Source organism: Pseudopipra pipra, chromosome 8 (genome assembly GCF_036250125.1).
Source record: "Pseudopipra pipra isolate bDixPip1 chromosome 8, bDixPip1.hap1, whole genome shotgun sequence".
NCBI classification, from domain to species: Eukaryota; Metazoa; Chordata; class Aves; order Passeriformes; family Pipridae; genus Pseudopipra; species Pseudopipra pipra.
The window spans coordinates 7,318,728-7,330,934 of NC_087556.1; the positions used below are offsets into that span (position 1 = coordinate 7,318,728).

The 12,207-nt window shown below is 43.0% G+C and overlaps 1 protein-coding gene across 2 annotated transcripts in view; it reads left to right on the forward strand.

Annotated features, from left to right (window-relative positions):
• Positions 1–10,892: 10,892 nt before the first annotated feature.
• LOC135417851 (protein FAM13A-like) overlaps positions 10,893–12,207 on the forward strand; it is a 65,467-nt gene continuing 64,152 nt past the window's right edge. The window contains exon 1 of one of the 2 annotated variants that reach the window (XM_064662428.1): positions 10,893–11,421. In XM_064662428.1, the coding sequence (XP_064518498.1) occupies positions 11,392–11,421 (30 nt within the window). In that variant the 5' untranslated portion in view covers positions 10,893–11,391. The remainder of the gene's footprint in view (positions 11,422–12,207) is intronic. The other variant, XM_064662429.1, reaches the window with a different exon arrangement.

Here is a 12,207-nt window from a genome sequence, read left to right on the forward strand (position 1 = left end):
TGCTGACTTGGTTATGAAAGTTCTTAATCTTTAGATCAAAGTTGGAGATGTGCTCACAGAAGCCTACAGGTGAGTGTTTCTAAGTCAGTCACCCATGGTCTGGAGGTACTGGGGGCGCCTCTTGTTGCAGAACCACAGTTTAGTGGGTTGAACCTACTGCAGAGAGCTAAATAGTAGAGCTTGCAACAAATTAGACCTGATGAGAAAAGGGAAAATGTGACAGCAATGTCATCTCTACTGTCGTTTTTGTAATGGATATAGCAAGGAGAAAAGTTGGTAAGAGGGAGCAAGAAAAATCATGGGGGAGGGTTAACAGAAGAGGTTCAGGGAAAGCTGCTGTGAAACAGTTGCAACACTTGAACACCAAACAAGCCAGTGAAGAGAGAGCCCCTGAAACCTACTCCCTCTCTAGCTGCAGCCTGCCCCTGTGTGTGTGCTGGCTTTGTGCTGGCGTGACTCAGGGAACACTGTGATGTTGAAGCCTTTCCAGGTGCTGCAGCAAAGGCAGGATGACTCTGGTAGCTCTGCACTGCCCTGTGTGCCCTGTGCAATAGCTTTTGCTTACATAGCTGCTCCCATGCCAAGGATGGGTCTGGCTGCTCTTGCAGCAGTCACAGAAATCTCTCCTCGGGTGGCACGTCCTGTGCTCTTTGGCTCCTCGCTGTAGATTTAAAGTTTAGTGGGGCATGTTGCAAGCCTTGGGTGAGGTACAAGTTCTTAATCCTGAGCTACATCCTGCATGGTTGCCTACAAATGCCCAGCTAGTTCTCAGAAGTACTGTGGGCCTCAAATTCTAATGTGATTCTGGCTCATAAATAATCCTTAAGGTAAAACCCAGGCATGTAATGAGCAAAGTTTATTGTCCAAGTGCTGTGCACAGTTACTGTGTTTGCACGCCTCATTAAGCAAGAGCGATGCAACAACTAAGTTGGGCAGACCTTAATGCAAGTAATGTTCTCTCTTCTGGTCCAGGGCAGGAAAATCCAGCTTGGCTTCAAACAGTTTTTGCTGACTTTTTAGGATTCACTTATGTTTGTTTGAATTAAAACTTGATAAAAATAAAGATGCAGTTAGTTTGTCTCTTTTTTTTTTTTTCATCGATTTGTCAACTGAGTGTAACTACTGTGTGGGTTTTCTTCCTGGATTGTGGAAAAAGTATTGAGTACTCAGTAGAGGCATACACACAACTCCAATTCCAAATTGTAGTCCTGGGTATCTGATATGGATCATTTTATGTGCTGTATGGCAGCTGTAGTCAGATTTCACCACGTGTATATAAACGTAATACCGTGTTTTACTCATCTTAAAGAAACTGCAGTGATATACTGGATATAATCAGGGCATGTGTGCCTTCAGATTAATCTGTTAAAGTCTCACTTCCTGCCAACAATCCAGTCTGAGTTCTTTAAATATGAAACTGATGTTAAATTAATTGTCACTCTGAAAAAAATTCAGCTGGAATTAATGTTAATGATTGGGTGCTATGTAGCACACTTCTGCAATGGAAATGGAGTCTATTATTAGGCAGCCTGATATGTTTGGAAATATGACTAGTGATCTGTAATAGTTTCCTGATGTAACCCGACCCATCAGTGAGGAAAGAACCCTGACTGTTGAAGAATTTTGTTTGCCACTGCAGGCAATCTGTGTTAGGACTCCTCACCCCAGCCAGCTGGTCAAGCACTTTGACTGTACTAATCTCATTTTTAATTGATAAACAGGACCCAAGATTTAATGTTTCAGTTTTTTGCATTTTACTTTTCTAGTTTTGCAGGGTCCCTTTCCAAGAAGACATTCCCAGAGATGCTGCAAGTTGTGTATTATCTGAGAGCCTTTCCTCCTGTCTTCCCGATTCATTCAAATCAGTCTATAGATTCAAATATTTTTTGGAAGGTGAGGTACAAGATGATTATTTGTGCCTCATTTGCTTAAAAAGTAGGTCTTTGGCATTGACAGGGTGGCAGAAGTGGTAGAGGTAGGCAAACAGTTTGCCATGAAGAATTAAATTCTGGATCCTCTTGAGTTTTATAGTTCCTGACAAACAGAAGGAATGAAATGCTTAAATAATTATTCTTCATTGTAGAAGAAAAAGTTGTTGTTTATTGCATAAATGAATTTGTTACTGTGAAATTAGTCATGAATAGAACATTTATCATCTAATTTGCAGATCTTAGGAAAGTTTATTGTGGTTACTTTTTTGGTAACTAGACAAATGAAACTGCTAAGTTTTATTAGGTTTAAAGGCTATTCTGTGCCTTGCTCAATTGATGGGTGTTATCATTAGCTGCAGAAATGGATTACATTCCTTCAGTGGCTGTTAATTTGTCTACATCATGCTGATAGTGGATTCCTGCATCCTGCACTGACATTGAACAATGTGCTGAGTAAGGGCTATAAAAATTGATTGAGATGTTTGCATAGCATTAAACTGACACTGAGATGTTTTTTATTGCAAAGATAATTCACTTCAGGCCTTTCAGGAGGGCCTTTCACATATTATACATATGGTGAATATGTTGGGCCGAGCGTGATATCAATCAGATTAAAAATGGCAAAATGATGAATTATACAGAAATTGGACAGGTATGTCAAAGGAAGTGGTAAAAGCTGCTTTCCTATTTAAAAGAAATTTCTCAAATTCAAAGCACTCCTTTCAGTGATGTTTTGCTATAGACTCAATTATGCTGAAGAGCCAAGTTAAAGACTTGTCAGTCTTCTTACAAGAAACAGTCTTTAGAGACTCTTTAGAGAGTATGCTCTCAGATTACCAAAATCCATTTTGCTTTTTACTTGGTTTTACTTGGCTGTTTGTTTGTTTTTGTTCTTTGTTTTGTTTTTGTGGGGGTTTTGTTTATTTGTTTGTTTGTTTGTTGGGGGGGTGATATTTTTTGATATTTGTTCTTTTGAGTGATGGCTTTTAAAACAATCAGAACAGTTCTCACGGGCAATACACACATGCTCAACTCGAACCATGCTATATCATGTAATAAATTTGTTGCAGGAACTAAATCACAGAACAATTTGAATTGAAAGAGACCTTTAAAGGTCATCTAGTTTAACACCTCAGCCATGACATAGTGATTTCAGGTTTCTCAAAATAGCTGCTCTGTTTCTGGTTGGTTGTTGCTTTCATGGTTCTGTGGGGAAAGCTTGACTCCTTTCTTTTATGTCCTCATTGTTATGTCCTCACACTTTCAGCAACAATATCTTATGTTAGTTTTCTTTAGTGTGTCCATAGTTTTTTACAGCTATGCTGTTGGTCACCTTTAGCTATCTGTGTTCAATATATGGAGTATTTGCTTGGTTGGGTTTTTCTCATTATTATTATTAAATCATCACATCAGTCCAAATTGACTTTATTAGCCTTTTATCATTTCATGTTGCCAGAAACTAGAGGCTCAGATATCAGAAATGAGCAATTGCTGAAATTCTTGCCCAGAGCTATATAAAGAGAATAAAATATGACTGGTATGTGTGCAGATTTCTCAACTTCTCTGCCTGCAGATGCTCAAGGCTTCATTTGCTGAGGAATGGGAGCCTTGTGCACGTATGAAAAGGAAAAGTGAAGACAGGGCAGGTCCTTTGGCTGTGGGGTCTCACTGCTGTGCTTTCTTCTCCTTGTTCTCCTGTGTCAGGTGCAGCTGTAGTGCTGTGTCTGCTGCAGTTTTGTGAGCAGGCACAAGGTGAGAGGGAGGAGAACACACACCTGGGGTGTGAGGTTCAACGCATGGGTACCTCCAGTCTCCTCACTAGTGTGCAATGAGGAATATCATGCAGTGCTCAGTTGTTTGACATGGACCTCAGGAGTTTTCAAGGGAACATCCCTGCACCCATTCCTTGCCGAGCCCCAGTGCTGCTGCAGAGGGATCAGGTACAGTGAGCCTCCAGGACAAAGTTTTGAGTTTGCTTAAGGCACCCAACAGTGCATCATTGTGGGTGCTTTGTTGTAAAACCCACTCACAGAACCTCTGGAAATTCTGTTTTGTTGTGGTTTTTGTTTTCTTTTTTTTTTTTTTTTAAACTGAGATCAGCTTGATGGTTTTGTGATGCAAGCTCTCTTGTAACTGATAGCACAACATGCCTTAGTGCACCACAGCACTGGCTGGGAAGGAGCTTGGAGCAATCCCTTTGTAAGCTGCCTTTGCAGTCATGACCCTGTGAGGTGAGGCTGCAGCAAACGCTGTTCCCAGCTGCCTTTGGCTCTAAGCTTAATCTTACTTGGTCAGTTAAGCTTAAAAAACCTATTTCTTTTAACTCAAATTAGTGTTTTTTCCCCCTCACCATTTCTCTCATTGCAGGCTGAAAAATCACCTGACTAAACTCTTTCCTCCTTTCCCTGTGTCACAGTTCATGTTGAAAAGTAAATGTGTTTTCAGTGATTAACAGCAATAACTAGATGCTGCTGAGTAACAAGATGAATACCCACACCCTGTTTTGTAAATGTCCAGTGCTCTGACCAACTCTGTATTTACAGATCGTATCTAAATTGTGTGGGTTTTTGTGGTTATAACTTTAAAATTTGATACATGACATGCATATCAGGTTGTATTAGGTCACACTGTCTTCTGTTGAAATGACAGTACTTTGCTTTTTAATTAAAATGTCCCTGAGTTGGAGTGGCTGTCTCCCTGCTTTGCATTACTTAGGGGACCATCTTTGCAAATCAGGATAAACTGAAATCATCTGGCATGTCTTGAATTACAATAAATACTGTGTATGAGGTTATGCAAGGTATCACAAAAATGCTTAATTAAATAATATTTGCTTCAAATTAAACAGTCATGTGGAGGTGCTGTGAAGGAATAAAAAAGTACATTTATGAGACTAGGCTTGACAATGTGGTGTCTGCCTGGAGTATCCATTATAGGTAACAATTAAGTAGTCACTATTCTGGGTGTGTGAATAACCATTTTGTCTAGCAAAAAGATTCCTGGGAGAGAGAGAGAGATACTCCCACTGAGAGTACCGTTTCCTTGTTGCTTTAGAAACAGGAGACCTGAATTTACATATGACGGACTGAATTACTGAACCTGGGGTTTTGTCATCTCACCTGGAACCAAAAGGCTTGATGGAGACACTTCTGCCATCTTGGTTCCTCTGGAGGGAAGGAAGATCTCCTGTTCGAGGGTTTTCCACCTTTTTTGAGTTTTCCCTAATTTCGTTCAGGAAGCAGTATCACAAGACTGCAGGAGGCAGAGATAATTGAGCATAATAGGAGCAACTCCAACTCTTTTGAAACAATGTTGAATCCGTAAGGACTGGGTTTTATGCCATCAGAGAAATACAGATTAAAAGCTGCCTCTGCCTGGCTGTTACGTGTGTCCATGGTGCAAGAGAATGCTGAAGCCTCTACTTACTGTATTCCTCCTTTTTCTTTTTTTTTTTTTCTATCCCCATCTCAGATGCTGTGCAAGCTAGAGGCAGAGAGGAGGCAAGGACTAATCCTGTCTTATTTCTTTCCAGCTCCTCAGAGAGGCAATATTGTGTTGAAACTGTATTATTTATGAAAAATGGTATCATGGTGCCAGAGACATTCGCTTCAGTGAGAGATTCATAGACCATGAGCTGTGTGGGGCTGAAGCTGGAAGCTGTTTCCCTTCAGCTGTGGGGGGTGGAAGAAACCAGGTGTGAGCAGTTTGTGGATGGAGCCTCATGGGAGGCCTGTCTTCCTGAGAGGATGATTGAGGGTGCAGAAACTGGCCTGGTACTTGCAGCTTTTGCTGAAACTATTCTGACATTTCAAATTCCCTTTGATAATGAGCAGGCAGAGAACAAACCATGATTACAAAAGTTTTGTGTTGCTTTGTGTTTTGCTTTTCAGCTTCCTGTTTCTTGGAGAAATAAACCTGGCATCAGCCAATTTCATGATATAGACTGAAATACAGTAGAAATATGGACTTTAAATAATTTGTAGGGCCTGAAAAAGCTTTACTTGCTTCATTACGAGAGTTTTCAGCCTGTGGCTATTTTTGCTGATGTTCTGCTCTTTAGCTGCAACAGCAAGATAGTGCCTTTAGATAATAGAGTAATACTGGATTTTGAATGCTGACTTGTTTTCCCTGGAACAGCATCAAGAAAATTAAGGGGTTTAAGTGCCAGGTGGAGATTAGAGGAAGAAAATGAAATTCAAAACAGGAAGCAGAGAGGGGCAGGCTCCAAAACAACCTTCATGACATCTCACTCCAAGAGAAGAGTATTGACAGTTACTGACCTGTCACTGGCCACTCACTTTCAGTTCTGCAAAGCTGCCAAGGAAGTGTGCAGCTTTCTGCACACTTTTCAAAAAGCCTTTAAAAGGAAAATGATGCTAGAGAGTGTAATAGGCTGGGAAGACAAAAAAGGCCAGCAAGCAGTCTGAGCATTTGCCTCCCACTGTTTCATTGGGCAGTTCTCCACATGCCTGTAATTCAGCTGCCTGGAAACAGGCTCTGCTGAGCCACCTCAGGACACCAACACAGCCCTCGCCAGAGATGGGTCCAGATAGAGAGAAGCAACACCAAGCTTGCCAGGTGCTGTGTCTACAGTAAGAAAGAGCCTTACCATGACTCAGGAGATGTTTGCTCAGGCACAGCACTGGGCTAGTGTGTGCCTGGCTGGTGGAGAAGGGGCAGTTCCCATGTGCCTGCCTGGCACTGGCTGTGCAGACATACCCATCTTTGGCCCTGGGCTCCCACATCCCGAGGAGACCATCTGATCAGCTGGGAGCAGAAATAAAGTCAGAGGAGACGCTGCTGGCAGCTGGCAAGGGCTTGCCTGGCAGGAGAGGTTGTGGCCTGTGTACTTGTTCCATAAGCACAGTGAAAAGCAATGCAAGCAGCAGCAGGGGAGAGCTGCTTTCTTGTCAGGACAGCAACTCTTCCTGATAATTTAACTTGGTGAGTAGACATAGTTGGCAGTCAGATTATTGTGATGAGGGATATGTGGCAACCAGTCTTTAAGTCTGTATTATGACTTTTAGCAGCAAAGATGTAGGAAAACTTATACTGATGTGGTAGTAATCAAAATAGAGATGCCTCATTTCGTGCCAATGATTACCTAATACTAGATGCATTTTTCCCTGTCTGTACTTCTGTCTTGGTTATAACTCATATTTCCATTTTTTTCTTTTTGTTTGAGAATCTCTAGACTTTATATACCAGGTCCATATACTATAAGCTGTGTAAATTTTCAGAACTTACTGATTTTCAGTTTAAAGTGGCTCATGATGAATTGGAATAGAATACACAAATGCTGTCTGTGAAATGCAAACCTGCTTTGAAAGCCAGTAAGACAGGTTTGTCTGACAGAATCTCATCTGTGTATATCAGGCCCTGACTGTTTTTCTGTGGTAATTCAGGGATGCTTTTATGGGCTTAGCTCACAAGGGTTGTCAAGACTGAGATGGTGCAACTGATATATCATACTGCATTTAGCAGATGATAATGCTGTTTCCAAAAGATTGCATAGAGAAAGGAAAAAAAATACATTCCTGAACAGGACCGTTTTGAGCACTTTGAGTCAAGTAGACAACATAATTTTTCTGGTTTTCTTCCATCTAGACAAATTACTAGGGTTTTTTAGCATTTCCAGTCTCCTACTTGCTGAAGTGTAAGAGGTCAGCATACACTCATTTGGCATGGGTTCATGGGCTTGCTGTGGTGTTTTATCCTATTTTTAAAAAGTCAATACAAACTGCAAAGTCAGAGCAATAGTGGTTCAGCTTAGCTCAGTGACTTTTATCTGAGTTGCCCACCCAAATCAAACTGTGCTTTTCTAAGCAGTTTTGAGCAGTGCCCTGAAGTCCTGCTACAACATCACCTTCTTATTTCTTCTGTCTTGCAGTGCCTTGTCTGACTCTCTCAGTTCCCAGAGGAGCTGTTTGGCCATTTTTACCCCACGTTTTCCCCAGGCCCCAGCTCTGGGGTGGGCACGAGATGGTGTCTCACAGCTGGAGGGCTCTGACCAGCTGTCTGGGGCACATCAGCTGTGAGGTCCTGTGGGATGCTACCCTGGAGCCTTCTCCTCCACCAGGTTGGCATTTATTTTGACATGTGGGAATAAAAGGTTTTTAAAGCAGCTCAAATGACCTAGAGGTTGATGATGGGAACTTGTAATGTCCTGTGTTCTGGATATAACACAGTCAGTTCAAGAGCATAATCCAGCACCTCCAGCAGAGCAGTCACAGAGGGGCTGGACTCTTTAGTACAGATGAGAAAAATGTAGTGATGTTTTCATGATCTGATTAATTTGTATTTAGGATGTTCTCTGACTTTCTGACATGCTGGTAAGGTTTATCTTCTCTTAAGCTGTCCACTTAAAGAATAGAAGAAAGAAGATCTAAACACTCTAAGTACATCAAGGCCTCAATGCAATTAAAATCAAGGCATCACAAATTCTGGTTTATGGTAACAGTAAATATCAGAAGATAAGCAGCGTGACTGAAACACAGTATTTATGGTGAACAATGCTTTAAATGAAAAACATATAGTATTGATCTTTTAAATCAGCACTGTATGCCTGCGTATCTTTGAAAAGTTGCTTTTGAAGTTGTCACTGGATAATGAGGATCATGTTATGGAGGGGCAGGCTAGCAGTTGCCATTGGATTGAATTTCTTTGCTTTGGGTCAAGCTTTATGGGTTCATTTTTGAACCCCATGGTTCTGCTCTGGTCCTGAGCACCCAGTGCTCAAAGGCTGCAGCTGGCATCAGCAGGGCTGCTTGCCCCAGTGTTTACTCCTAATCCAAAGCCACCACAGCCTCTCCAGCTGGATCTGGGCCTCAGCAGGGAGAGCAGCATGACAGGACTGCCCACACCCCATCCCCACCGTGGCCTCCCTGCAGGGTACATGCTCCACTGCTCGGCTCTTGCCCACCAGGAAGGGCTTTCTTTCCTACTTGGCTGGATGCTTGGAGACTCCCAAAGCCGAGATACAGATCACTAAGGTTAGCAGAGCAGGCTGCTTGCAGCTTTGAAGGAAAATTTAAATGAACCATGAAGCCTCAGTTAATTATTTTTCTTTACTGCTATTTTTTTTTTTCACTGCTGCTGACAGGGGATTTACCTCTGCCCTCCCTCACAGGGATATTGCTGTTTCTAATGCTTCTGTAAAAACCCTTTGTTTTCTAAGCAGGAAAACTAAACTTTTCTGTTTTCCTTTCATGTTTATCCTTCCTTTATCTTTCTGAGACATCAGCCAGCCTCACAAGCAGTCCTTTCAGTAGCTGGAGGCCATGGCTTCTGTGAAGAGAGTACAAAGGCAACCCTCGATGCTCCTCCAGCCCCTCACACTGCCCAGGCCCAGGGCACTGCTTTTCCTCACAAACCCTCCCCTGGGCAGCAGGGTGGTGGGAGACCAAAAGCTTTGGTTTTCATTTAGTGGCAGCCCTTGAAGTCAGGGTGGCTTCTCAAAGCACCACACATCCTTTTCATATATCTGAGGTCCTGCAGGGGCTGACTTTGATCCAGAGGTTGTGAAGGAAGGGTTGGAATTGCAGCTACACAGTATGAGCAGTTACGTGTTCAGTTTGTGCTGCCTGTGGCCCCCTGCTCTTTGTACAACAGCGATGGAGAAATCTTCCCTTCGAGCTGTGGTACAAAAGGAAAATCCTGCCCGGGGTTTGGGGCTCCTTGCTCTGTCTGCAGTGAGGTTTGTAGGACCACCTCTCTGGCAAGCCTCGTGTGCCCTCTAGCTGCTGCAGGCTTCCTGGGGAACAGAGGCATGTTCCTTTTCTGTGAGCATTGCTGAATTTTGCAGTCAGGACTTGAAAGCAAATTATTCAATAATTGCAGTTAGAGGAGCACTACAGACCAAGAGGCTGATTGTGGTCCTTGCTGCCTCGTTTGCCCTGTAACGATCTGACAGATAAAAGCTGTACTTGCTGCCCAGGCAGAGAACTTGTTGCTTTAAAAGCTATTTGCCTACAGTTAGCGTGTTCAGGTGAAGCAGGGATGATTGACGTGTCAGCAGAATGATTCCTGTGGCACCTAGCAAGATGGAACATGGAAATGTGCTGTGGGGCAGGGATCCAAGAGTTAAGAGAGTTGTTGATTTTTTTTGTTTTTTTATTTTATAATTTTTGCAGAGGCCTTTTCGTGAGAGGTTTTCTCTGCAGAGTGCAAATTGCTGCCAGCTCAGAGGCACAGTTGGCTGAGGTGCTGGTGGCTCTGAGAGCCTTATGGTGAGCACAAGTGGAACTTGTCTGCAGAGATGGTGGGCACAGGTGGAACTTGTTTGCAGAGATGGTGGGCACAGGTGGAACTTGTTTGCAGAGATGGTGGGCACAGGTGGAGCTTGTTTGCAGTGATGATAGGCACAGGTGGAACTTGTCTGCAGAGATGATGGGCACAGCTGGATCTTGTGTGAGACAATGGGCACATCTGCAGTGCCAAGGCCAGGCTGATCCTGTTGGGGTGCTGGGAAGGGCTGTTTGTCTGGCCCCAGCAGGTAGAGCAAGAAAGCCTTAAACTGCAGCATTATCCAGACCTCGTTGTGGCATCTCGTGGGGAGGTGAGTGTGCTAAAAATCTGTACAGTTTTTTAAGTGGTGTTCCCTCTGCTGAGGAGGAGGGAATGATCTCTGCCATCTGTGCTGTGCCAGCAGTACAGTGTCTTGATGGAGTAACTCCTTCTTTTCTAGTACTCCACCAAGGGGGTCTGTCTCAGCACCTGTATTTTTTTTGCCTTGCGTGTTTTGGGGTTTTTTGTAGGTACCTACTAAACTTGTATTAAGAATCTCCTCCAATTAGATTTAACTGCAACATGACTTGTTTCCTTGTGGCTTATTTCCCAGGAGAGGCTTTGTATCTGAAAGAATTATAAAGATGATGTTGGGCTTAGCTGTATCCTCATCTTCCATATTCCAAAGACTGGATGGATCCTTGATTGTATGTTTACCAAAATGATTGTTCAGGTGTTATATAAACATGTAGCAATAATATGTATACACTGCATGCCATGTCAAAATATTTTGCTTGCTGCTGCTAGCAGGCAGAGTGGACAGCAGGTAGTATGAATGTCTGCAAACCTGCATTGCAAAAACCCACTGAAAAGTAAATAGGACACACAGGATCAGCATGATTCAGGAAGCTGTGGCACTGTGTGTGTTAGGTGCCATGGAAACATCTCCTGATGGTAACACAGCCCTCAGCTTGTACAGGGTGCCTCTGGAGGGAAGTGCTGGCTACAAGGAATATACTTTTACAAGCAGTTAATTTCTACCTTCCACAAATTTGGAGTGAAACCACTGATTAGAATGGTGCCTAGCAATTATGCTATGATAAGTTAATTGCAGAGGAACAGCCCAATGGCTGCAACTGGCTTTGGCTGGATTGCACAAATGTGTGAGGGGAAGAAAGGTGATGTGTCTTCTGAACAGCACAGCTGAAATACTGGCACTCTGCTGCAGTCTAACATGGGAGCAGGTGCCTCCCTTTCGATTTGCGTGAGTAACTTCAATCTGACTTCTTTGGTCCTTTCTTACATCCTTTCTCCTTTCTGGTAAGGTTGTGCTTCTTCCCCCAGTGGACTGCTGCATCTGAGGAAGGAAAGGGGAAGGATTTAGAATAGCACTGGATAGATATTTTAGAGGCTTTTTGTAACACCTCGCAGCTTATATAAAAAAATGCTGTAAAATAAGGGTTTGGTGCACGCTGATATTAGTTCCTTTTAGGTAATTGTTAATGCTGTAACATTAACATCATGTTCTAAGCCTGTTTATATACTGTAAGAACGAAATGGGTTCGGGTGTTTCAAGTGGAGTGTGAGTGCTTGCCATGGCAGCACGGCTGGCCTGGAGCTCCAGCTTGTGGCTTTGCTGCAGGTATGTACGAAAAACAGCTTCACTACAGCAGTTCAGCTACAAATCCATAGGAGAATCTTTCATTTTTCCTTCTGAGAACATAGTAATAAAAACATTTAAGGAATGGCAGGTTTTACAATGGGTTGGGGTAACACTTAAAAAAAAAAAATTAAAATCTTGCTTTAAAATGAGATGTAGGTACTGTTTAAATCTTCCTGGTGCAGAACTGGTAAATCTGGGTGTTCCTAGTTTGGACTTCTGCTGTCACTGCCTGGTGGCAAAGGGTCCTCTCCTTTGTGACTGTGAGCATTACTGCCTGATAGGAACACGAGGGCAGAGCAAGCACTGTGGGTAATGTCCCCTGCCTGTGAGGCAAGCAGGGGGTAGGAGAGGAGGGAAAGAGAATGAGGGAGCCAGGACTCTTTATGG